The sequence below is a fragment of the Propithecus coquereli genome, unplaced genomic scaffold (genome assembly GCF_000956105.1).
Source record: "Propithecus coquereli isolate 6110/MARCELLA unplaced genomic scaffold, Pcoq_1.0 Scaffold388, whole genome shotgun sequence".
Classification (NCBI taxonomy): Eukaryota; Metazoa; Chordata; class Mammalia; order Primates; family Indriidae; genus Propithecus; species Propithecus coquereli.
The window spans coordinates 2,343,901-2,369,812 of record NW_012149596.1 but is presented as its reverse complement, the minus strand read 5'-3'; the positions used below and the strand labels follow the sequence as shown (position 1 = coordinate 2,369,812).

Genomic DNA, 25,912 nt, shown 5'->3' with positions numbered 1-25,912 from the left:
CTCATAATCAAGAAGAGGAGAAACAAAGCGAGAGAGAGAGAGAGAGAGAGAGAGAGAGAGAGAGAGAACTATGAGAACCCCCCCCACCCTGTGATTATCAGCGCATACACTCATCAAAAAAAAAAATTTGGATTATTAGAAGAGAGAGGTCTGTGGCTTCCACGCCGTGGTTTTTCTTCTCGGTATAAAAGCAAAGTTGTTTTTGATATGTGACAGTTTCCCACAAGCCAGGCTGATCCTTTTCTGTCAGTCCACTTTGCCAAGGTGAGTGTCCCCGCTCTCACCCACCAGATGTGGGCTGCCATAGAGGAGATGGTGGGCAGGTAGGCACGGGGGGTCAGGGGCCCTCTGCTACAGTCGGACACACCCAGCCACTGTGGTTCCGGCCAGGTAAGGTCTTTTTAAAAATAATAATAGTCGTAATAAATACCAGAAGACTGATAGATGAAGTACTTAATCAGTGCTTGGACAGGGGCAAAGATAAATAAATTGATCAACTGGTACGTAGATGGGTAAAATTTTTTAAATATGTCATCTGCTGGTCTTGATGGATTTCAGAGCTTTGAACAACTTGAAATGCTGTCCGGGTGTAACTGGAAATTTCAACTGCATCTCTCCCTTCACTCTTGATGCCTCCCATCCCTCTCGGTCTCTCTGCTCACCCTGTCTTACTCTTTCCTGGTTTCTCTACCCCTCTTTCTCTCACCATCTGTCTGGCTTCGTCGCATTCAGACTCTGTCCCTCCATCTTTCCCAGGCTCTGGCCATTTCCCCTGTCTCCGTCTCCTCCATCTTGACCACACTCCATCTATCTCCCTCCCCCGTCTGTCTCCCACCACCTTCCCCGCCTGCCTTCCCACCCAGGACCCGAAAAGAGCTTTGTACATAGCTAGTGTTTAATAATAATGTGCTGAGTAACATCGCTGAGGACATGTACATTTTACGAGAATGAGCATCAGTTCTGTTTGCCCCAGCAGTGGGAGGATTGTGAGCTGTCAGGTCGGGCCGAGCTCTTCCCTGAACTGTGCTTGCGTCGTGTGAAAGGAGACCCTCCTGGGGGGCACTTCACATCATTGTCAACGATGGTTTAGCTGTGTGGTCCTACCCCAGGACTGCATGCGTGTGACCAGAACCCATGTTCAGGAAGAGAGCAGGTCGTTCCGGGCTGGGGTGAGCTTGTTTCTGCAGGCTTAGCACAGTGCTTGCCTGTGCTCACTGTCAGCTATTAGTATTTTTTTAACCAAATTAGAATCACGCTATATATTGGTTTTGTTCCTGCTTTATTCAATTAATAGGAGCGTTTTTGAAGCTCACTAAAAATTGTTTGAACATATGATCTTTCATGGCTGTCAAGACTGTCCTCACATGGGTGTGAACTGATAGATTTGACCAAGTGCCGATTTTTGGACATTCCAGTTGTTTCTAGTTTTTCACCATAAACATCCCTGATTGTTTCCTTGGATTCCTGAAAATGGAGTTGCTGGGGCAAAGGGGATGTGCACATTTAAGGTTTCTGACCCTCTGCAAATTGTTCTTCCAAAAGGTTGTCCTGTTTTTTACTCCCTCTACTCAAGCTAACCCTGGGTGGGTACTGTCATTTTTTAATTCTTTCCCAACATAACAGGTAAGAAAAAACATTACTGCATTGTTGAAATTTGCATTCTTTGATTACTCTATTGTTTACTGACCATTTGTGCTTTTTTTTTTTTGGTTGTCCAGTCGTGTCTTTAGTCCTAATAGGGTATTCATCTTTTCTTACTGATTTGCCACAGCTCTTTATTTGAAAGGATATTAACCTTCCATCAGCCATACATTTGTAGCAATTATTTTCCCTCAATTCATCATTTGCTTTTTGTATTTGTTTATGGTATTTTTTGTGATGCTTATGATGTTTTTATATAGTCAAATAGGTTAGTCTTTTCTTCTGTGGTTTCTGTCTCTGGTTTTGTGCTTAGAAAGTCTTTTCCCACTTGAAAATGAGATAAATGTTCACCTATGTTGGCTTCTCATCTCTTTTATGGCTTCATTTTTTCCATTTACTGTAGAGGTTAAGAGTGTGGGTACTGGAGCCAGACTGTCTGGGACAAACTCAGCCTCACCCTAAGCAATCTGTGTGATTTTTAGCCAGGCACTTAACCTCTCCTTATCTTCATTTCCTCACATGTACTGTGATGGTTATAATAGTACCTACCTCAAAGGGTCTTTGTGAAGACTAAATTTATTAACTATGATTTATCATGGCTTAACACAGGGCCTGACATACAATAAACCCAAGATCAACATTAGATATTAAAATTAATCTCTTTAATGGATCTGAGTATTTTAGGGTATATGATGATGATGACATTTCAAACTGCGGTGGGGGTGGTGGGAAAATGGACTGATTATTCATTCAATAACTTTATTTTCCTCCTAATTATCTCAGAAATATTTATTAAACAATCCATCCTCCACCAATCCCAGTTTGAAATGCCACATTCATCACAAACTCGATTCTCTCCTTGCAAGGGTCTGTGTCCAAGCTTTCTACTCTGTTCTGTTCCGCAGTATCTGTTCTAGTACCCGGGCCATGCTGTTTTGCTGGTTGTCTCTTTACAATACAATTCAACCCAGCCATGTGCATCCCCGGCACCTCACCCTTCCTTATTCTTTGTTATTTCAGGAAAATCAGTTCCTCCAGCCAGAGACCAGCTACTATTCTTATTTGGGCAATATCTCTCTCTCTCTCTCTCTCTCTCTCTCTCTCTCTCTCTCTCTCTCTCTCCATCTCCATCTCTGTTTCTCTCAATGTCTCATGTCTCTCACTCTCTTGTTCTCTGTCTTTTGCTCTCTGTGTCTGTCTCTCTCCCACCTTATGTGTCTCTCTTCATCTCTCTCGGTATCTCTTAGTCTTTGTGTCTCTCTGTTCCCCCATGTCTGTCAGTCTCCTCTCTCCCTCTCCTCATTGCTGTCTCTCTTTTTGTCTCTGCATCTCTCAGCCAGTCCCCTTGACAGAGGGACAGTTGTCAACTTGAAGCCCTGCAGACACCCAATGACTCACTCAGATACAGAGCAGAAGAGTCCTGGCCCTCATCTGCCCCATGCCTCTCCCTCCCTCAGCGTAGAAAAGCAAGTTGAGGCCCAGAGATGGGTGGGAGGGCTTCTCCCAAGGCCTTACAGAGATGCAGTTGAGACCCAAGCCCAGATCTCAGGACTCTCGGCAGGACCTTGGCTTTGTCTTTCTCCCCTACTGTGGGCCTCAGTTTGCCCCTCAGCACCCATAAGGGCAAAGGAGGACTTTGGCTGCCATTCCCCCTTCTGCCTTCCCACTGGTTGGACCCTGACTAGGACAGAAAGATCTACAATCACAACATGGGGCCCAGCCTCACAAGAGCTGGGCCAGATGGAGTCAGGGGGCCTAGTTGGCCAGAGGGTGATGATGATGGAAGGTGTTTTTCAAGCTGCGTGTCCCCAGAGCTGGTGCTGGTCCCTGGGAACCTCGATCCTAGATCCTCTCCACAGAGCCTGGTGGTGGGCTCTATATTGGCAAGAGTGGTGGGGCTTTTCCTACTCCCCCATGAGGCACAGGCTGAAGGCACGCCAGCCTCAACCTCCTCCTCTTTCCATCACCATCTCAGGTGGAGTGGCTATGAATCTAGGACAGTCATCCCAGAATGGACAGGGAGACTGAGGCCCTGTAGGTGTTCATTTACCAATCATTGACATTTTGCAAAGTGTCTCATGTGCATTAACTTCAGCAGATGGGTCCTATTACTGCCTAATTTCCAAATCAGCCCACAGAGAGTTATCCAGTTATCAACTGAGCCTGGCCCCAGGCTGTGGGGAGCAGAGGGGGTTATTCTGACCCTCTACCTGCACGGAGTTCAGGAGGGAGGTTGAGGGGAGGTTTGCTGTGATTCTAGGCCTGGTGGGCAGGAGACCCTATGAAGTAGTGAGCTGCCTGTCCTTCACATGGTTCCAGGGAGTTTGGATACCAGGGACATTGGCCTACACATACTGAGAAGTTGGACCCATGGACCACACAGAGTTTGTGGTTTTGAGAATCTGGGATCCTTTGAATCTAAGAAATAGTGTTCTACAATTCTGAAGTTCTGGTGTTGTACTGTTTGAAGACCCCAGGGGTCCCAGTACCTGTGGGGCCTGCCTGGTACTCCTTGAGCTTCAAACCTGGGGCCTCTCTACAGCCCAAGAAGGTCCAGGTCTACAGAGCCCATGGCTCATCATGGTGGCCAAATGGATGTCACCTACCACATCCGCCAGCACCCACATCACGCCACCTGGGCCAAGCCGGCTGCAGGACAGGCCAGCCAGTTCTCGGAACGAAACCCGTGAGGTGGGGTATCTGCCCCCTTTGCTTCCTCCTTGGTGCCGATGAAGCCCAGCGCATCCGGCCGCCATGACGTCAATGGCAGAAAAATCTGGGGAAGTTGGGGGCTGTGACAACAGGGCCCAGATGCAGACCCCGATACGAAAACATAATGTGTCCCAGAAACATCCTCCATGCAGCTTCTGAGAAACCTAGTCAGAAAGGGACGCCCCAACAGACAGTGCAGGAAGCTGACTGCCCAGCCCGGCCCTCCTGGTCCCCCACCACCAGACAGACCATACCTAGGCCCCCTTTCTGAGAATGTAGTGATGCTTCCCTGAGTCAGGCCATTCCAGATGTGTTTGGGGAGGAGAATTCTTATAAGCTCTGACCAAGTGTCCAGGCAGCTTCAGAAGTGACCACAGGCCGGGCGCGGTGGCTCACGCCTGTAATCCTAGCTCTCTGGGAGGCCGAGGCGGGCGGATTGTTTGAGCTCAGGAGTTCGAGACCAGCCTGAGCAAGAGCGAGACCCCGCCTCTACTAAAATTAGAAAGAAATTAATCGGCCAACTAAAAATACATAGAAAAAATTAGCCGGGCATGGTGGCGCATGCCTGTAGTCCCAGCTACTCGGGAGGCTGGGGCAGTAGGATCACTTGAGCCCAGGAGTTTGAGGTTGCTGTGAGCTAGGCTGACGCCACGGCACTCACTCTAGCCAGGGCAACAGAGTGAGACTCTGTCTCAAAAAAAAAAAAAAAAAGAAGTGACCACAGGCCAGCCACGTGGGCCAGGCCCAAGTGGTAGAAACATCTACTCACTGACCATGAGATCAGTATTAGTTTGCTTGGGCTGCTGTAACAAAGTATCACGACTAGGTGGCTTACACAACAGAAATTTATCATCTCCCAGTTCTGGAAGCTAGAAGTCCTAGAACAAGGTGTCGGCAGGGTTGGTTCCTTCTCCACGCTGTGAGGGACAATCTGCTCCGTGCCTCTCCCCTAGCTTCTGGTGGTTTGCTGGCAATCTTTGCTGTCCCTTGGCTTGTAGAAGCATCACTTCATCCCTGCCTTGATTCATTCACTCATTACCTCCTCATCTCACCATTTTCCCAGGTCCTTGTTCTGGGTCTCCACAGACAGGGATTATCACACAGTAATGTTCTAGCCAAGAGACTAAAGGTTTAACACCTGGATTCTCACACCCATCTCCCTCAGCACCACAGCTTTGACAAGCCCTGTGAGGTAACAGCAAAGAAAGGAGGGAGCGACCGCTCCTTCAGAATCCTCCTGTGCTCCCCTGGGCTGCGCTCGGCAGCTGTGCGCTCAACCCAGTGCCGCGGGGTGGGACAGGGAGTCACACACATGCGCAGCAGAGGGCTTGGGAAATGCGCACATGGGCATACACATTTCTGGAAGAAAGAAGTGGCGGTCTCGCGTTGCCATGGGTCTATGGAACTCGGCACCTGGGTGTCCCCTTCGATAAAATAGGAGTTGGACTGGGCTTCCCCTCAGACTGGGATTACAGGGTCCTGAGAAGCCCAGGCCCTGCGTGTCAGGGAGCGTAAGGTTCTGGGGCTCAGCAGAGGGCCCTGGAGCCATCGTGGAGGGCTTTCAGGACGAGGACAATAGAAGAGCAGGCCTTGCGTGGCTCGGACAAGGGAAGAGGCGGAGGAGTGGGCATCCTTGGCAGGGCGAATAGCATGAGCGGGGCTTGGAGGCAGGCTTGGGGGGCAGAGGTTGGGTGAACTCTGATGGGGGCTGGGTTGAGGGGCTCCCACAGCCCCTGGCTCAGGTGAGCCTGTCTCTCCTCCTCTCTGGCATGTGCCGTGCCATCTCCGTGCAGGGCAAGAGCCCAGAGCTGATCAGACTCCTGGACTCAGCCCCTTGCCCTGAGCTCCAGATCCTGTATTCAGCTGCCCGCTCGGCATTTCCACTCACGTGTCTAGCGCCACACTCTTCATGTCCCTGTACACCTGGGCTTTCACCCCCAACCCTACACTGCCCCATGATGTCCCCATCTCAGGTAATGTCAGCTCTGTCCTTCCAGCTGCTCGGGCTGAACCCCAGAAGTCACCTTGACCCTCCCTCTCTCACCCCCCACATTCAAGCTGCCAGCAGCTGCTCCTGAATCCACCTTCAGAATAGCCTCAGAATCCACCTGCTTCTCACCATCTCCACTGCTCCCACCCTGACCTGTGCCACCGTCGTCACGTGCCTGGACCATTGCAGTAGCCCCCTCACTAGTCCCCTTCACAGCAGCCAAACGACTCTTTTTTTGAGTCCGTGCCCAAGTCACTGGGGTAAAATAGTGCCCCCAGGAGAAAGTGAGAGATCGGCCCTGGCAGGATGAGCAAAGGCCACGTGGCCTGTGCAGGGAGCAGAGAGGACAGAGGGCTGAGGCTTGAAGACAGCTGCAAATGGTGGGGGAATGGACTGAGACCTACGCGGGCTGAGGCCCCACAAATCTATCGCCCATTGCCCTTGTGGAGGACACATCCATGCCAGGGCTGTGCCGGCATGTGGAGACAAGCTGGGTACTGGACCCGTGCACGTGGGGCACGTGTGGGTACGCTCATGGACCTGTGTTCCTGACACCAATGTGTGTGTGTGTGTATACATGATCAGAGCTGGGGTGCAGCTGTGGGGCCCTTCGGCACATGTCCCAGCCGATGCCTGCTCTAACCAGAACGGGTGTCTGCATAGTTTGGGTGGGTGAATATCTCGCACCGCCCGCAGCACATGTGTGACTCCTTCCCCGTCTCTCCATGCAGCCTGCCCTCAGGCAAGGACCCAATGCCCAACTCCAGGCCAGCCAAGCCTCCGGCCCCTTCCTTGGCCCTTGGTCCGTCCCCAGGAGCCTCACCCAGCTGGAGGGCTGTGCCCAAGGCCTCAGATCTGCTGGGGGCCAGGGGCCCAGGAGGAACCTTCCAGGGCCGGGACCTCCGAGGCGGGGCCCATACCTCCTCCTCCTCCTCTTCCTTGAACCCCGTGCCACCATCGCAGCTGCAGGTGAGGCCCCAGGCCCAGGATGGGGCAGGCAGGGTGGGGTACCTGGGCCTACAGGTGCCGACCTTTACTGTGGCACTGGGCGGGAGGGGGATGCTGGCTGGGGCACAGGAAGTGGTTTCTGGGTCCCAGGCAAGTCTGTGACTTATGCAGATGTCACAGGGCCAAGAAAGTCCCCACTTGCCAGGCCTTAGAGATTCGAGGCTCTCCCCAACCTCCCAATCCCTGTGTCAGGAGAGGAGGAGAACCTATGGTGGTCCCATGGGCACAGCCATGTGTCACCATTCCCATGTGACAGGAGAGGGCTGAGGCCCAAGGAGGTGAGGTGACAGGGTTGAGGCCAGTCCTGCCACTTATTACCTGTTTGATCTTGAAAGTGACTCAATCTCCATAAGCCTCAGTGTCCACACATGTGAAATGGGAATGATCATAGTATCTACCATGTGGGGAGTTATAGGAATTAGACACAGGACAATGAGGATGAGGATGGCATCTCACCTGCCTACCTTACCACCCCCCAGCTGCCCACAGTGCCCCTAGTCATGGTGGCACCCTCCGGGGCACGGCTGGGCCCCTCACCCCACTTGCAGGCACTCCTCCAGGACCGACCACACTTCATGCACCAGGTATGGACCATGAATGGGCAGGAAGGTGGGAGAACTTTGGTGAGCGGCCCCAAGCCAGGCTGAACCGTGGCCCACGTGTATCCCCAGCTCTCAACAGTGGATGCCCACGCCCGGACCCCTGTGCTGCAGGTGCACCCACTGGACAGCCCCACCATGATCAGCCTCCCACCACCCACCGCCACCACCGGGGTCTTCTCCCTCAAGGCCCGGCCTGGCCTGCCACCTGGTAACACCTCAGCCTATACCCCACGGCTTCACAGAACCCCAGAGTCCCCAAATCCTTGAAAGTGAGCAGTGCAGGCTGTTCTGAATAGCGGCCCCCTGGAGGTCAGAGGTGTCAGGTCTCAGAGGCTTGGAAACTCCAACCTCCAAAAAACGTCAGGTTCAGAATCTTAAAGATGCAGAATGTCAAAATTGCGGAACCACAGATCTTTACGAAGTTAGTCAAAATGTCAGCACTTGCAAATAGCAGTCTTTCTGCTGCTCTGCCAGAAGCCTGGGACTTTTGGGACAGCAGAGCCCCCTGGGAGTCAGGGCCTTCGAGGCTCAGGAGGGTGGGAAGCTCAAAATGAGAAGCCTTGTGGGCTAAGCTCCAGAGCCTGGCCCACAGCCCCCAGAGATACCCTGTCCCCACCTGCAGGGATCAACGTGGCCAGCCTGGAGTGGGTGTCCAAGGAGCCAGCACTGCTCTGCACCTTCCCAAGTCCCGGTGCACCCAGGAAGGACAGGTCGGTGGACAGGGCTGGGAAGGACTCTCACTCTGCTATCCCCTCCCCTGATACCCTCTGTCCCCCCAGCGCTCTTTCAGCCGTGCCCCAGAGCTCCTACCCACTGCTGGCAAATGGCGTCTGCAAGTGGCCTGGATGCGAAAAGGTCTTCGAGGAGCCAGAGGACTTCCTCAAGTGAGTGACCCGGGTGCACGCCAGTCCAGGGGGTCCTGGTTTATGTGAGGCGATCTGGGGTGCACATCTCAGCTCAGGCCTTATCCCGATAGGTAGTAAGACGAAAAAGGTAAACGCTGGGACTGTTGATTCAAATCCCAGCTCCAGCTCTCACTGGCTGCGTGTGCTTGGGCAAGTTACTCAGCTTCTCCGGACCTCAGTTTCCTCATATGTCTAGTGGGGTATAATAATAAAGGTATGTACTGTTATTTACCTCCATTTTACAGACAAGGTAACTGAGGCCAAAGAGGTTAAGTGTCTTGATCAAGATCACCCAGTTCCTGAGTGACAGAGCTAGGATTTAAAACCAGACAGCCAGGCTCCAGAATCCATACTCCTAACTGCTTTGCTCTATGGCTCCTCATGCCAGCACGCCAGCCTAATTTCATTGATCCCCAAAGTCCCAGCTCCTCTAGATGGCTGTTGCCGACTCCCCTCAGCCCCATCTCTCTCACACACACACACACACACACACACACACACACACACACTACACTCCTTCTCTGACTATACCCAACTATTAGCAGCAACTCAGCATGTCCCTCACATAGGCCAGGCCTTCGCACAGGCTGTTCCCTTCACTCGAATGCCTTTCCCACTCTCACCCGCCTGGCCCACTGTCAGCTCACCACCCTTCCAACATCTTCTCAGAGGGCGCGCTCAGGCCTGGCACACAGTAAGTGCTGAGTGGCATGTGTTGAAGGAATGACAGGCGTGAGAGAGAGACTGAGGTAGAGAGGGGAGGGGAGCTCTGAGGAGAGACCTTCCAGAAGGTCTGGGCCATCCCCACTAGGAACGTTGAGCCAGCCAGGCCTGTCATGGTTACCTGCATGGAATCTTCCCCCTACCTAGGCACTGCCAGGCGGACCATCTCCTAGACGAGAAGGGTAGGGCACAATGTCTCCTCCAGAAAGAGGTGGTACAGTCTCTGGAGCAGCAGGTAACGCTGAGAGGGGATAGGGGATGGGGGGCAAAACTTCTGTCCGCTCCATGCCAGGAGCCAGGCTCCCCCACGGTGAGGGATGGCATGAATGAAGAACAATAGCCCGGGCAAAGATGTGGTGGGAAAAGGCTGGGTTGAGGCCTCACTTTTGTGCCTGTCCTCACAGCTGATGCTGGAGAAAGAGAAGCTGGGTGCTATGCAGGCCCACCTGGCCGGGAAAATGGCCCTGACCAAGGCGCCATCTGCGGTGAGCAACCTCGAGCCGGTGAGCAACCTCGAGCCAGTAGGCGGCAAGCACAGACCGCTGCGGGGAGCAGAGGGAGCCCTGCAGGGACAGGGAACCTATCTCTACATGCGGGCCCTGTGATCTATGGGCCCTTGTCCTCAGCTCCAAACATGCCCAGACCTGGGAATCCAACCCCCTCCACTTGAAACCATCTGACCCTAGGATCCTGAAGCACCGTGATCCTGGGTTTTCAAAGCAACAGCAAATAGCCACGTAGCGAACAGACTATGTGCCAGTAGGACCAGCTACCCAAACAGGCAGGGGCCAGTGCAAACTGAAAATGCAGGCCCCTTATTCAAATTGCAAGACAGTGACCACAGAGCATTAAAGCATGAGGTCCTGTGTAACTAGACAGGTCACATGCCCATGAAGCTGGCCCTGGGTGCCAGGCACTGTTTCTGAGCACTTTGTTGATATTAACTTATTCGGTCCTCATGACGCCACCGTGAGGTAGGTACCACTATCATCTCCAACTCACAGATGACAAAAACTGAGGCCAGGGAGGTTTAGGTGACTTTCCCAAGGTCACAGTTGGATGGTGAAGGAGACTGATTCAACCCTGGCTCATAGCCCCAGTGTTGGCGGCTACATACGGCGTGTGCACCCACACTCTAATAAATGCAGTTCATGCTGCTCTATGGGATTCCACACTAGTATGGAATTGAGAAGAGGGGGCCCTTACTTTTAAAAACAGTGATTTAAAAATAAAGTGGAAAGTTTAAGCCTCTGAGTCACCAGCCTCTCCCTCCTCCCCCAGACATCATCCGACAAGAGCTCCTGCTGTATTGTAGCGGCTGGCACCCAGGGCACTGTCGTCCCAACCTGGCCCAGCCCCCGCGAGAACCCCGACAGCCTCTTTGCTGTGCGGAGGCACCTGTGGGGCAGCCATGGAAACAGCACTTTCCCAGGTAAAAATGGCCCTTGCCCTACACGGTGACCCCAAGCTCCTCTTCCTGACAGGCGCTGGGGGGCGGGGTGGGGGGGTGCAAAGTGGCTCCGCCACTTAACCAGTTACATCCTTTGGTGTGCAAGTTACTTCACTTTTTTTAAACCCCGAGGAGAGCTATTTTGGCAGGAGTGGTGCAAAGACTAAATGATACGACATATGTCAGGTGCCCAGCAAACAACAGTCCTATGACCGTTGACACTGGTGTTGACGGTGGGATTTCAGACAGTGGGATTTCACCCTCCCACTGGAGAGAGAGTGTGGGGCAGGGAGCTAGGAGGTCCTGCACAGCATGGGGCCTGATTCGTCCCCACTCTCTGACAGAGTTCTTCCACAACATGGACTACTTCAAGTTCCACAACATGCGGCCCCCTTTCACCTATGCCACCCTCATCCGCTGGGTAAGCAGGGCAGCTCAGGCCCAAGGACGAGGGAGAGGGAGAGGGGTGGGGACCTGCCTCCCAGACTCCCACCTCCCTCTGGGCACCTCCGAGTGGGCTCCTCCATTAACAAGCCCCAGCCCTGAGAAGCCCCAAGACACACCTCAAATGTGATCCCCGTGCTGGCTTCACCCCAAACCTGTCCCTGAACCCAAACCTAAACCACCATCCAGGCCATTGCACGCCAAATTCTGACCCTAAACCCACCCCTTTCCAGATGCTCACCTCAACCCCATACCTAACCCTTTCCTGGCCCTACAAAATAGCCCAAAACTTACCCCATCTCTGCCCCTTGCCCTAAGCCCACCCCAGCTATTACCCTATCTCCTTCCCCGGCCTTTATGTCAACCCAACCCTGTATCTTCCCCAGCCCCAATGTACCCCAGTACATCAACCCACACCCCAGCTGGATCCCATCCCTCACCCTTCCATGTGACACCCACCTGACCCTTAACCTCAGCCCATCCCAGCCCCTTCATCTCAGCCTCCCAGAACCTTCATCCAGCCCCACACCTAACCCCAAACCCAAACCTAACCCTTACATAACGCCAGCTCTTCCTGACTCTGTCTGAACCCCTAGCCTAGCCCCATCCTGACCCATAACTTCGTGGCAGTCGCAATCACTGACTCATTAATCCCATTCCTCAATCCAAACAGATCAAATTCCCTGACCCTCAGCCTCACTCCACACCTAACCCACAACTCACTTCACTCTTACCCCTGAATCTAACCACCTGCCAAATCCCCGACACGTAAAACACTCCATAACCAGGCCCATCTCTGACTCCTGACCTAATGCCACATGTCGTCCCATCCCTCACTCCTAACTCACCCCAGGCCACCCCCAGCCTGACTTTTAACCAACCCCTTCCCTGACCCATAACTCAGCCTGGCGCTTTACCCCTTCCAAATCCTTGACCCCACTACTGGCCCCTGACCTTCCCAAACCCTGAAATGTCACCCCCATATAGAACCCCAACTCCAACTCCATCCAGACCTTGAACTTCACTCCAGTTCTAACCCCGAATATGACTTTGCTCCCAAACTCAGCTCTGTTCCTTTACCTAATCTCAAGCTGACCACAGCCACCCCATCTAACCCTGTCCAGACCCTACCCCTCACCCAGCTCCTAACCCTGTCCCTGATCCTTCACTCTGCACCATCTCTCTCCCTCTCCTCCCCCCATCGTCACAATCCTACCCCCATGTCAGACGGCCCAGGGTAGGCCACTGCACCCCTCAGCCCCGACTTTGGAAGAACGCACCCCTTACCCCATCCACACCCTCCAGGCCATCCTGGAGGCTCCCGAGAAGCAGCGGACACTCAACGAGATCTACCACTGGTTCACACGCATGTTTGCCTTCTTCAGAAACCACCCTGCCACTTGGAAGGTGAGCTCGTCCGGAGGTGGCAGTGGCCGGGATGGCCTCGAGTGCCACTGCAGCTTGGGAGCGGGCGGGCCTGGGGCTGTACTCATAGGCACGCTGGCAGCGGGGTGGGGGCTGCTGAGCTCAGAGTATGACTGCCCACCTGCTCCGGCACCCCTGGCCTCCCACAGAACGCCATCCGCCACAACCTGAGCCTGCACAAGTGCTTCGTGCGGGTGGAGAGCGAGAAGGGAGCCGTGTGGACCGTGGATGAGTTCGAGTTCCGCAAGAAAAGGAGCCAGAGGCCCAGCAGGTGTTCCAACCCTACACCCGGCCCTTGAGCTCAAGACCAAGGAAAGAAGGAAGGACAGGGGCCAAGATGGGGGCAGAGGTGGCAGGTAGCAGGGGTGACAGGTCCTGGACATGCCCATAGGGAGGAAGTGAGGTGTCCACTGTCTTGCTTTCCAGAGCCCCTGTTTCCCAGCCGGCAGCCCTCCTGGGTCATATCCTCTGTCCCCAGACTGCTCAGAGGGGGCCCAGTCCCGGCCCCAGCCCCCACCTCCACCCTGCCCCACCCCACCCGAGATGGGCCCGCCAGCCAAACGGAGCCTTCACAACCAGCCATACACAGCCTGCCTCAGCCACTCTCACAGATGACCTCAGGGCTGGAAAAGTCACAGACACAGACTGTCACAATCCTGGCCCCTGGACTCTAACACAAACTCAAAACACAAAGAGCCTGCCTCAGCACACTCAAATGACCTCAAAGCTGCAGTCACATGAACAAGCACACATGAGCACAATCCTATCAACTCATATACCCCAAAGCACGCGCCCACAGCCAGCCTCGGGGCCCACGGGGACAGTATCACGCAGGGGTGTGCCGAGACACCAGCACAGAAGCAGCGTCAGTACCCCCAGGGTCTCAGGTCCCAGAAAGCCACACGGACACATAATCGCTCATGCACGGTCTCATGCAGCCCGACACATGCTTGGTCACACACACAGCCCGTTAGCATTCACCTGCATATCTCACACGTGTGCACACGTGTGCACACGCACAGCTCCCCCGTGGGTCTCCCGAGTCCCATACACACACATAGCCACGCACACTGACTTGCCAAAACATACCCTGCGTCTCCCCTGCCACCCACCCCACTCCCCTGCCCCGAGCCCCAATCCATGCCTCAGCTTTGACTGCAGAAGAACTCCTTGTTTATTTGAGATCCGAGGCCCCCAATCCCCAGTAGTACCCTCCCCAATAAATTGCAGCCGAGCTCCCAAACGCCGATGATCACCCCAGATAAGGGTTGGGGTCAGGTGGGCAGGGGTCTGGGTCCAAGGCCGTAGGGGGAGGAAGTGGACAGCAAGCAGAGGGAATAGCTACAGTAGGTGCTTGGTCACTGCCTCCAGCACTCCAAATCCCTGCCTAAGTCTGGGGAGATCTCTGTCGAGGGCTCCTCAGGCCTCCCGGACCCGGACCAGGAGGCCGGCATTCTCCTGGCGGAGGGCTCGGTAGTCCTCGCGGATCTTCTCCAGGTTGCTGAGGGTCTTCTTGCCCATCTCTGTCTCGATCTAAGGCGATGTGAACACACAACCCATCCGCATGCAGGCCCCTCTCCCAGCTGCTGCTCGCCACGCCCCATCACGGCCACTATGGGTCCCCCCAACCCCAGCATCCACCTGCTCCATCCCACCGCCAGGCCTTTGCGCGTGGCATTCCCTCCACCCAAAGCATTCTTTGCTATGAGGCAGGATTCTGCACCACATCTTCAAGCCTCTGCCAACGGCCCTGGGAGGCAGGTGTGAGGGCCCTTGGGGTAGAGGCTGGGGCGCACAGTAGGCCACTAGCCTGACCAGATCACATGCACAGGCACTAAGGGGCAGGGCTGGGCCTCCAGCTGTAGGCTGTGTCTGGTTCCACAGCCTCTAAGCTTAAACTGAGGAGCTGGCCCCTGGCCTGCCTTGGTTCTCCCTCCCACCCCCAGGCCTCACCTGCTCCTCGAGGTCTCGAACCTCCCGCATGATAGTGCCTGTGTCCTCGATGGTCTGGATGAGCTGGCTGCAGTTCTAGGAGCAGGAGCAGAAGGCTTGCACCCCGCCCCCCCGCCCCCGCCACACCCCCCTCCCCCGGCATACTTCTCCCCTCACCTCGTGCAGGGCAGCTAGGTACTTGTAGGCCTTCCGAACGGCATCGTCCTTCTTAGCATCCTGACCAGACAGAGGGGACCTCAAAGGTATCAGTGGGCTGTCTCTGCCTCCAGACCTCTATGCCCCAAAGCCACCCTCTCCCACCCACCAGCCCCCGCCGACTGCACCCTACACAGAGCAAAGCCAGGCCCAAGCATCAGTGCACCTGCCAGACCCACACAGGACCTGGGCCCCAGCCAGCTGTGAGCAGATGGGCAGGCAGCCACCCAGCCCCGCCCCACCCCTCACACCCAGCCCAGCCTGCCCCACACCTTGAACACGAGCTCATCAGTCACTGCAAACGTCCGGTCCAGCTTCCCAGAGAGGGAGTTGATTTCCTTCTGAAGCTCCTTCGTGTCAGATAAGATCTGGCAGACAGCAGGACGGCCATGAGCCCATGTCTGGGGCCGGGCAGCCGGTCAGCTGAGGGTGCTCGTGTGCATGCACTCACATCCAGACAGGGCCTGTGACACTCCGTCGGGGTGGCTGGGGTGGACTGTGCGTGACTGTTCTGTGTCAGGGTCTGGCTGGACAGCTCTGACCATCTGAGGGTGTGAGGTCCCCGTGTGGCCACACTATGCACGTCTGCCCGTATAAGCCACCCCCCATGACCGCAGCAGCGCACCTTGGTGATCTCTTCCTTCTGCTTCCGGATATTGCCCACGATTTCCAGGATGCGCTGGGTGTAGGCCAGCCGGGACACGTCTCTTGGCAGAGTCTCCAGCTCTGACACCTGGGCAGGGACATAGCAGGCACTCCCCCAGGGCCTGTCCCCCAACCCACTGGCACTGCCCAGGTTCCCCACATGGGCCATACCAGCTGCTTATAGATCTCCTCCTTCCTGCGGGCCTCTTCAGCAGCTGCCCGGACACTCTGGTGCAGCTCCTGAATCTCTGCCAGCCGTCGAGAAGATTCCAGCTGCCAGGAGCCCACGGGAAGAGGGCAATGAGCAGAGTACAGGGATGGCCCCCTAGAGAGGGATCAAACCTGCTCCTGTCCCCGCCACGGCCCAGGACCCCACCACCTACCTCTCTGCAATCCTGGAGCTTTCGGAGGTGGCGGTACTCAGCAAGCAGTGGGACCCGGTGCTTTTCCCACTGACCCGCCAAATGGATGACCCGCTGGGCACTACTTTCCACCACGAGCTGGCCAGTGGGGAGGGGTACATGTCACGCAGGCTGGGCCCCTCCAGCCCCGCCCTGCCCTGCCCTGCCCAGCCCCACCTGCAGCTTGGCGAGGTTGGCAGCCCCGTCGGGCAACAGCTCCACCGCGCGGCTCTTCAGGCGCAGGGCCTGCTCGCGCTCCGTAGTGCTGAGCTCACTCTGCCGACACTCAGTCTCCACCTGCCACAACACAGCCCCCAGCCCCCCCACTGAGCCCGGAAAGCCTGGGCCCAGCCAGCCTGAGCCCCACAGATGGCTGTACGCCCCTCTAGCCCCTAAGGCTTCTCTGACCCCTCCAGCCCCACGCAGAAGCCCAAGGGCCCCAAGGAGCCCCGAAGCCCCTGCCCATACAGGCCCACCTCGCCCCATGGATGTCCCCAGACCCTCACAGCCCTCCTGATTCTCACGGCCACCTATAAGGCCTCACTGATGCTCACAGGTGCCTCTAACCCCTACAGGCCCACAAAGCCCACATCCCCGCAACCCCACTGATCTCCTGAACCCTGAAGAGCCCCACATGGTCCCCAATGTCCCCCATGAACCCTTCTGACATCTGAGATCTCTACAGAGTACCTCTCAGCCCCCTCAAGTCACTTGAACCCCTCTGGGCCCTACTTCTGACCTGACCCCACCCATGGCCCCTCACTCACCTGCACAAAGCTGACGCCCAGCATCTTCATGTCGGCTTCAACTTCTTCGATGTTGCGGTTCACTCCCTCCAGCTGCTCCCGAAGGGACTCTAGCTCCTGTTCTTGAGCTGCCCACACGTCCTGGGAGGCACAGGCCAGTCGGGGTGGGGGTGTTAGGCCCAGTAGATAGGCAAGGAGCCAGGACACCCCCCACTGCTCTGCTCACCTGCTCAGGCCGCCGGGAGGTGACCGGCACATCTGACACCTGGGCTGCCTGGGCCTGAGGCTCCTATGGGAGTGGGGAGAGGCACCCTGGCCATCAGGGAAGGCCCTGACCCTCATGATCCAGCCTCAACCCCCCAAAAGATCCCCCTAGCGCTGTTATCATGCCCACCCAGCCTCTGACAGCTGTCAGACTGTGACTACGTGGGGGTAAAGGCAGTATCTGCAACCTCAGACTGGAGTGTTTGCTCGTAGAGAAACCTCCCTGACCCTGACATAGCTCCATGCTTCTCTCTACCGACCTGCCCCATCTCTCAAGCCCCAAATGCCATGAGAAGGATGAGGGCCTCTCAGGGTGAGCATCCCGGGAGAGAAGATACGCCCAAAGGAAACTGCCTACAGAAAGGAGGGGTTTGCACCAGGAGTACCCCTACACCCTTACATGGCTCCCACCTATCCACATTTTCTGCACTGAAGTCCTCAGGAAGCTAGGGGACCCCTCTGGGTACCCAACCCCCACCAGTGGGGAAAGGGCCCACCTGGCGGGCACATGGGAACCTGTGTGGATAACAGTGTGGCATTCGTACATAAAGCCACCCTCTGAGCCTGCCATGCCCCGTCAGCACACTCCATGTTCACTCGGGCTCACCCACCAGATGGAAGGTGAACTTCTCTGAATGTGTGAAGCGGGAGCCCTTGGGAGCACCATTCCTGGCCCCAGCACCCCAGGCCTGCAGCAGCTCTCCCAGGTCTCGGGCTTGCGTGGGGGCCCCAAGTGGGCCCCAGCTCTGGCGCAGATGCTCAGCCAGGTGCTTCTGCAGCCTCTGCCGCTGACCCCGTGTGTCCTCCTAGGAAGAGAATGCAGGAGAAATAGGAGGGCATGGAGGCCTGCCTAGCACAAAGGCCCTGCCTCCTCCAGGGGCCACTGGATAGGTGCTCCAAGCAATTCACACCCGCCCTCCAGCCCTCCCACTGAGGTGGGCCCCTGCCCTACTCTCCTATCCCACTGGTCTGGGATCTCCCCAAGGACGGGGGTCTCCTCTTGCTCACAGCCATACTTCTCTCCACCCACTCACTCCCCATGCTGGAAAAGGATGTGGGAAGAGAGAGGAGTAAGCCTGGAGCCCCCAAATCTGAGCGAGACACAGAAAAGCTATGTGGGGACACAGCAGAGACAGGGAATGAAAGAAGCTAGGCAAAGAAGGGGCCAGAGTCAGAAAGAGAGAGACAAGAAAGGGACAAGAACAGAGATAGTTTCGAGACAAATGGGGAAATCTGATTATGAACTCAGTGTGGGCTGGTATTAAGAGATCATTGTTAATTTTGTTAGGTGTGCAAATGGTCCAGTGGTTATATTAAAAAATGAACATCCTTATGAGTTAAGAGATGCAGTCTTAAGTATTTAGAGTTGAAATGACATGATGTCTAGGATTTGCTTTAAAACAATACAGCAGGCCAGGCATGGTGGCTGACACCCTGTCATCCCAGCACTTTGGGAGGCTGAGGTGGGAGAACTGCTTGAGGCCAGGAATTCAAGACCGGCCTGGGCAACATAGTGTGACTCTGTCTCCACAGAAAATAAAATCAGCCAGGCATGGTGGCATGTCCCTGTAGAACCGGCTACTTGGGAGGCTGAGGCAGGAAGATGGCTTGAGCCCAGGAAGTCGAGGCTGCAGCGAGCTATGATTGTGCCACTGCACTTTAGCCTGGGCAACAGAGCGAGACCCTGTCTCTAAAAGAGAGAGAAAGAGAAAGAGAGAGAGAGAGAGAGAGAGAGCGCAATACAGCAAAAAAGAAAACGTTGGGGGGAGAACAGATGAAGAGAGATTGGCAAAATGGTACATTAGAATACTCTCTCTACTTCTGTGTTTGAAAATTCCTATAAGTTCGAAAAAGAGAGGCAAATAAAGATGGAACGAACTGCAGCCAAAAGGCAGAGGCAGACAGAAGGAAAAGATACAGAGGGGAAGAGGGGACAGGGATGGGGGACGGAGGGGGAGAGCTGAAGTACAGAAACAAGGGCTGAGAAAGAGGGGCAGAAAAGCCATAGAAGGAGAAAGAGGGAGGCAGGAAGAGACAGCGCAGAAACCTAGAGACAGAAAAAATGAACATGAGCGACAAGTGTGGAAACAAAGAGTAAGAGACTTCAGGACAGGAAGAAAGCAGGAGGAAAAGGGCAGGCGGTAACAAATCCGGAGTGCTGTAGTTGCTATGGAAGTCCACACCCGCCACTCGATCTCCGGACTGCCCGGGGAGGACAGTACCATCACTAGCCCCTGTACAAAACAGGACCCTGAGGCTCTGAGAAAGGATGCTGACACTCGTCCTGGGTTCACAGGCTTTCTGATTTCAGTGTTCTCCCAGCTGGGGAGCCGGGTTGGTGCACACAGAGAGCAAGGATGGAAGAGAGGGATGGAGCGGGGAAAGAGGGGAGCAGAGGACCAATGTGAGACAAAACAGGCGCAGCAGGAGCCAAGTATCGGCTGTACCTGGGCTGGCAGGCGGGGTGTGCGGCGGACCCAGTCCTCGTCCCCCGGGCAGTCCCGGCCTGTCTGCTGGCAGAGCTGGATGGCATGGCACTCAAGGAGTGAGGCCACCCTCCCAGCAGGCTGGGGCACCTGCGTGGGGGCTGGTAGCAGCAGGGGACTCGCCTGGAACTCCCGTTTCTCTGGGGACAGAAACAGAGTCAGCCAGCCTTCCTGCAGGGCGACGCCATCAGGCCCACCTCCCCCTGCTCCCGCAGCCTCACGCCCACCTCCTCTGCAACTCAGCTCAGGCAAGACCAGCCTGCTGGCACGGAAAGGCTTCTGGAGGGCCGAGCCCTGGTGAGAGAGCAGAGCCAGAGCTTCAGGATGAAGTGTGACAGGGGTCACTGGTAGGAGGGGGCCAGAAACCTGAGCACCCAGATAGAGACAAGGAAGGCAAGGACAGGAGTTGGGCATCTACCTGGAGGTGCTGCAGCTTGGGGGTGCGAAGGAGGGGTGGGACCCAGGGAAGGGCCAGCTGATCCCGGATTTCACTCCCGATGGCCCGGAGGAGAATAGCTGAGTCACCTGGGGGAGTGAGGGAATGTTAATCAGGTGACAGTGCTGCAAATCCAAAAGTGCATAGCCTGGGAAACCAGCCATCACTCCTGACCCACCCCCATCCAGAGATGCACATCTGATCAGCTATCATTCTCACCCCAGTCACTCAACGAACACTTACTGAGCACCTACTATGTACCAGTCATTGTTCTAGACACTAGGGCTACCTCAGGGAACAAACTGATAAAGGTCCCTGCCCTCCTGGAGCCAGCGAGCTAGTAGAGGAGAGATCTCGAACAGGATCATAAGTACGAGCCAGACCACAGCCAGGCAGAGAGCAGGAAAGGACTCAAAGGACTGTGGGGAGGAGAGGCTGTAATTTTACACAAAGCAGTCAGAGGAAGGCCTCCCCGAGGTGACGCCTAAAGGGAAACCTCAAAGAGGTAAGACAGTGAACCAGGAGGGCATGTGGGGGTTAGAATAATCCAGGCACACAAGGGCCATGAGGCTGGAGTGTGCCTGGAGTGTCTGAGGAACACCAAGGAGGCCCGAGGGGTTAGAGTGGAGTGAGCAACAGGGAGGCCCCTCTCAGCACCAACTCGCCACCTGGGTCAGCCCGACCCCCGCCCCTGCCCCCTGCCCTGCAGCCCCTCTCTGACCCCCAATCTTCCCACCTAGCTCCCCCAAAGACACATCCCCCCCACCCATCAACCTGCTCACCACCTCCAGTTCTCTCAGCCCTCCGACCCCCAGAAAGCCCTCCTCTCCCCTCCCCGCAACACCCCGAGCACCCAGTACCTGCAGGCTGGTCTGCATCCTCAGAGGCATCGGCGGGCAGACGCTCAGCCAGGAAGAGAAGCAGGTCCCGGAGGTCAGGCTCACTGGGGTAGAGGAAGTTCTGATAGCCAAGCTCCAAGGGACAGCCCAGGTCCTGGGGGTTGGAGGAGGGGCAGCCCCATCAGCTAGGCAGGCAGGATCCTCCTGCCCTGGGAGCCCTGGGCCTAGGCCACCAACCTCCCACTCTCTCACTAGCCACCACCCTCAAACCTCCCCTGGCTCCCCAAGGCTTCTGGGCCCCCCAGAGAGCCACGGAGTGATTACAGTCAATGCTACAGAGAGCAAGAAATAAGGTTAAAGCTCTGGCCTTTCTAAGACTCAAAATACAGAGGCCATAAAAGAGAAGATGGGTATTTCTGAATACATGAAAAGAAAGAAAAAAAATTTAAAGAAAAATATAATAAGCAAAGTGAAAAGAGGAATGACAAGTTGGGAAAAAATATTTGGAGCCCATATCATAGGCAAGGAGTGAATCTACCTATTATATACATAAAGAGTACCTAAAAATAAACAGGCAAAAAACACCAGCAACACAGTAGCTCACAACAAAAGGGCTCATGAGGGATGTGGACAGGGAAACAGGCTGGGGAGAAAGGAAGCATTTTTCTGCCAGAGTTGCTCTTCTTGGTCTGGTGCTGCGTGGACTCTGAAAGCAGACTTCCCGGGTTCAAACCCCAAGTTTGCCTCTTACTGCATGATCTCAGGCAAATCACTTAACCCCTCCACCTGAAAGAAGGGATACCAACGGTACCTACCTCAGAGGGCTGTCAAGAGAATGAAAAGAGTTAACATCGTGTTACCACAGTGCCTGGCAGAGCACACACTCAGAAATTATCATCGTGATATACTTAGGGTCACAATGTGAGATATATTTACTTCGGAGGGTCACAGTCAAAAAAGTGTGAAAACTAGTTTACTTTGGGTTTTGTTCTGGCATCTCAGGATCAAAGAGTTGTGACTGACATACAAACTCATTCCAGGTAAATTATGGACGTGGCCAAGGCGCAAAAACTGGTGCCAGGAGCAGGGCACGTGAAGGGGAAGATGCAAGAACACGGGCCGTGCTGAGTTGAGGTGGCCTACATGGACAGCACACAGCTGGGTTAAGTGAGCCCCGTTCTGCCTGCTGCTGGCCAACTGAGGCTGCTGGAGGCCAATCGCATGTACCTCTTGACCACTGGAAAAGCCATATTCACTGACCCCCAGCCCCCCGGAAAGGAGGTAAACACAAAATCTAGGGGAGACAGTACTCAGAGAAGAGAAGAACAGAGAACTGGAGGAAGCCTGACCCCCACTTCAACACCTCTACTGTGTACTCTCCTTGCCAAACAGGAAGCATAACCTCCCCTTTACTAAGGGCCATCCTCCAGAATACAGCCCCAGGCCAGGGGACAGACTGCCTGCCTCCTAAGGCCACCCAGAGCCCCAGACAGAAGTACCTGAGAACTAGGTGAACCCACGAGTGAAGGGATGGGCAGTGCTCTGAGGCCTACCACTAAGCGACAGAAACTGCACAGGCAAGGCCCAAATTTAACAACTCTGACCACCCTGTCCCCTTTGTCTAAATGGAAGCTTTCACTGTAGTTTCACCATTATCCCTCTGCCACCATATACTTACTGGGTATGTTGGAAGCGTTTACAATCACTATGTAGCCACAGATGGCTGGAATGCAAGCAGCGGATCGGGCCTCTCCAATAATAGTAATAGCATATACACAGAGCTTGTTATAACCAGCTTTTCCTATACTCACTCGTGGTTCACCTTCACAGCAACCCTATGTGGTAGGTATAGTTCTTACACCCATTGTATACATGTGGAAACTTAGGCTTAAAGAGGTTTAAGAGGCCAGGCTTAAAGAGGTTTAAGAGGCCAGGCACAATGGCTCACGCCTGTAATTCCAGCACTTTGAGAGGACAACGTGAGAGGATCGCTTGAGGCCAGGAATCCGAGACCAGCCTGAGCAACACAGTGAGACCTCGCTTCTACAAGAAAATTTTTAAAAATTAGCTGGACATGGTGGCATGCACCTGTAGTCCCAGCTACTCAAGAGGCTGAGGCGGGAAGATCACTTGAGCCCAGGAGTTCCAGGTTGCAGTGAGCTATGATTGTGCCACTGTACTCCAGCCTGGGTGACAAAGCAAGACCCTGTCTCTAAAGAAAAAAAAAGTGGTCAAGAGACTGGCCCATTACATGTCTTGAGTTGCTCTATAATTTTAAAAAAGAGGCTGGGCACAGTGGCTCACACTTGTAATCCTAGCACTCTGGGAGGCTGAGATGGGAGGATCACTTGAGCTCAGGAGTTCGAGACCAGCCTAAGCATGAGTGAGACCCCATCTCTACTAAAAATAGAAAAAATTAGCCGGGCGTGGTGGCTCATGCCTGTAGTTCCAGCTACTTGGGAGGCTGAGGCAGGAGGATCGCTTGAGCCCAGGAGTTTGAGGTTGCTGTGAGCTAGGCTGACACCATGGCACTCTAGCCCGGGCAACAGAGTGAGACTCTGTCTCAAAAAAAATAAAATAAAATAAAAAGGAGAGAGACTGGCCCAAAGTTGCAGAGCTAGTGAGCCAGGAAGAGTGCCATTACTCAGAGCTCTTGAAGGTAATAGTACATAGCACAACGTACTTTACATAAATTAATTCTATTTTAATCCTAGGAAGCAAGTACTGTCAATAGTCCCACTTTACAGATGAGGAAAACTAAGACACAGGGAAGCAGTCGCTTTGTGCTAAAATCCTGCCCTTGTACACTTTTACAGCCTCAAAGAAGAATATCGCCTTAAATGAATAAGTCAAGTAAGTCCCTCTTTGTCCTGCCCCTCTTTCCCCCCTATGGTTGTCCTTTTCTCCTTGGAAGAGCCCACTGGACTGAAAGTAGAAGAACTACAACTCCCAGCAGCCATTGTGCGCTCTATACTGGGAAAAGTGAGTGCTTCATCAGAAAGGTGATTTATTTTATCTATCACAGAGACATTTTTGGACTTGTTCTCAGGAGAGGCAGGATGTGTGGTTGTCACAGGGTAATGCAACAGAGACACTCTTAGAAGCACATCTTCCTTTGGGTAGCCATCCCTCCCTCAACTCCATAGGATCCAGGAGCAGCCAATCAGTGTTCTATAGGGATGACCATGTGATCCAAGCTGGGCCAATCAGAGCACACAATGATTAGTTTAGGAGTGAGCATATGACCCAAGCAGGGCCTTTTCTGGAACTGGTAGGTGGATACTACAGGGTGTGAGAATCTTGGTGCTAAGCTTAACATATGGAAGCCAGGGGCAGCCCAGTTGCAAACTGGATAAACTTATTTAATCCTCACAACAACCCTACCCTTATCATCTCCATTTCACAGATAAGAAAACTGAGGCCCAGAAGGGTTAGGGTCACACAGTTGGCAAGTGGCAGAGCTAGGGTCTGAACTACTCAGGCAGTTTGACCATAGAGCCAGCAGCCTTAACCACTAATGAACGCTAAGCCATAAGGGGAGGTGGCAGAGAAGAAGGGCAAGAATTTCACGGGAGCTTGGTTATTTCATGAAGGAGGAAAGAAGAGGATGTGTGTATTGGGAGGAGGGTACTCACCATGCAGGCCTGAGCCAGGCTCATGGCCAGGCGGAACCGGGCAGACATGGCGAGAGGCAGCAGGGGGCTGAGGCCGGAGCCCACAGCAGGGTTGATCACACGCAGGCAGCGGACCACAGCCTCTACAACCAGCTCAGTGGTGAAGGCTCGCAAGCTCTGCACATCTGGAGGAACTGCCCTGAAGAAGAAGAAGTAGGCTCAATGTGGGGAGTAGTCAGGAAACAGGGATCAGGCTGAGCCATACAGCCTTTTGGAAGCACTACCAGGGTGGGAGTGGGGAGGATGTCACAGTTCAGACAGATCCTGGGTGTTGGTGACTATGACTTCCATTTGGAAAACTAAGAACTAGGGAAATTCTCAGGTCCTATGACCTTGGTGTAGGAGAATGGACAGAAGGGACCTCAGTTCAGAAAATCTCAAATCTCTGGAGTCTAGGAAGGTGAAGGGGCCCAGGTGGCATGGTCTCTGAGTTTCTGGGTTCCCCAGTTATCATGTTCTCTGCGTATCAGGGACCCCTAGATATTGAGCTAGAGTTTTGAGAACAATAGATTTGGGGAGGCTGGGGTTCTAAGGAGTTTCAAATGTCAGGATCCCTGGGTTTCAAGATCCTTGGATATCAATCTCCAAGTTTCAGGCAACACAAAAATCAGTCTCCCTAGGTGTTGGCATCCTGGGTTTTTAGGGCCCTGGAATGGAGAAGCCCAAGTGCTGATGTTGCAAAATGTTAGGGCCTTGGGATTTTAAAAGCCTCACGTTTGGGGAACTGGAGTTCGAAGGTTCCCAAGTACCCAGTCCCGGGGTTTTTGGATTCCCCAAGTGCCAGGGTCCTGAGGTTTCAAGTTCCCTGGTTCTCAGGGTACAAGTGTCTTTAAGGTCTCCAGATATCAGGGTCCCAGAGTACCGATGTCATGATCCCCAGATTTCAGGGTCCTGGGACTTGAGGTTCCAAGAATGGAAGGTCTCAGGGTGTGAGTCCCAGAGTTTTGGCTTTACCAAATGTCGGGGTCCAAGGATTTGAGAGGCCCCTGATGTCGGAGTGTGTGTGTATAAGGGGGTCAGGGTCTTAGGGTCCTGGAAGTTGGAGCCCTGAACGTAAAGGTCCTAGGTTTTAAGGTTCCCGGGTAACGGGGTCGTGGGTTTTGGAGTCCCGGATGTGGACATTGGGAGTGGACGGGGGCTCTGTCCTTACGTTCCGGCTTGACGCAGGGAATGGATGAGGATTCGGTCCGCTTCCTCCATAGTGGAGCCGTGTCAAAATCGGGGCTGGGTCCAGGGCCGGTCCGAGAAAGTGGGGCACAGATGTTGAAAGCCCGCTCCGTGCTCGCGGTCCGCGGAGTGTCGCGGGTCTTGCTAGGACAGCTGGGAAATGTAGTTCTGTGAGCGAGCGCAGCACACGCCGGATGCCTGGAGGC

General features: G+C 54.5%; 2 protein-coding genes across 5 annotated transcripts; one reads left to right on the top strand and one right to left on the bottom strand.

Annotated features, from left to right (window-relative positions):
• The first annotated feature begins 102 nt into the window (after positions 1–102).
• Positions 103–13,563, top strand: FOXP3 (forkhead box P3). Of its 4 annotated transcripts, XM_012652379.1 has the most exons (12): positions 103–264; positions 7,075–7,312; positions 7,831–7,935; positions 8,023–8,161; positions 8,576–8,663; positions 8,733–8,837; positions 9,729–9,816; positions 9,986–10,066; positions 10,863–11,013; positions 11,376–11,452; positions 12,781–12,882; positions 13,050–13,563. In XM_012652379.1, exons 2-12 carry the CDS (start codon positions 7,097–7,099, stop codon positions 13,197–13,199), a joined length of 1,302 nt encoding a protein of 433 aa, XP_012507833.1. In that variant the 5' UTR covers positions 103–264; positions 7,075–7,096; the 3' UTR covers positions 13,200–13,563. The 4 variants fall into 4 exon arrangements, with proteins under 4 accessions (XP_012507833.1, XP_012507835.1, XP_012507832.1 ...); XM_012652381.1 differs by lacking the exon at positions 7,831–7,935 and having other exon boundaries at positions 221–264; positions 13,050–13,432; XM_012652378.1 differs by lacking the exon at positions 103–264 and having other exon boundaries at positions 7,070–7,312; positions 8,576–8,837; positions 13,050–13,234.
• Positions 13,564–14,053: 490 nt separating this feature from the next.
• Positions 14,054–25,903, bottom strand: CCDC22 (coiled-coil domain containing 22). The gene is made up of 17 exons (XM_012652377.1): positions 25,690–25,903; positions 24,501–24,678; positions 20,887–21,019; positions 20,009–20,115; positions 19,818–19,884; positions 19,552–19,730; positions 17,716–17,910; positions 17,067–17,129; positions 16,862–16,981; positions 16,272–16,391; positions 16,077–16,193; positions 15,865–15,966; positions 15,674–15,781; positions 15,321–15,416; positions 15,010–15,069; positions 14,854–14,928; positions 14,054–14,433 (listed from the first exon to the last, which is right to left on the bottom strand). The coding sequence occupies exons 1-17, from the start codon at positions 25,737–25,739 to the stop codon at positions 14,320–14,322; spliced, it is 1,884 nt and encodes a 627-aa protein (XP_012507831.1). The 5' UTR covers positions 25,740–25,903; the 3' UTR covers positions 14,054–14,319.
• Positions 25,904–25,912: the final 9 nt, after the last annotated feature.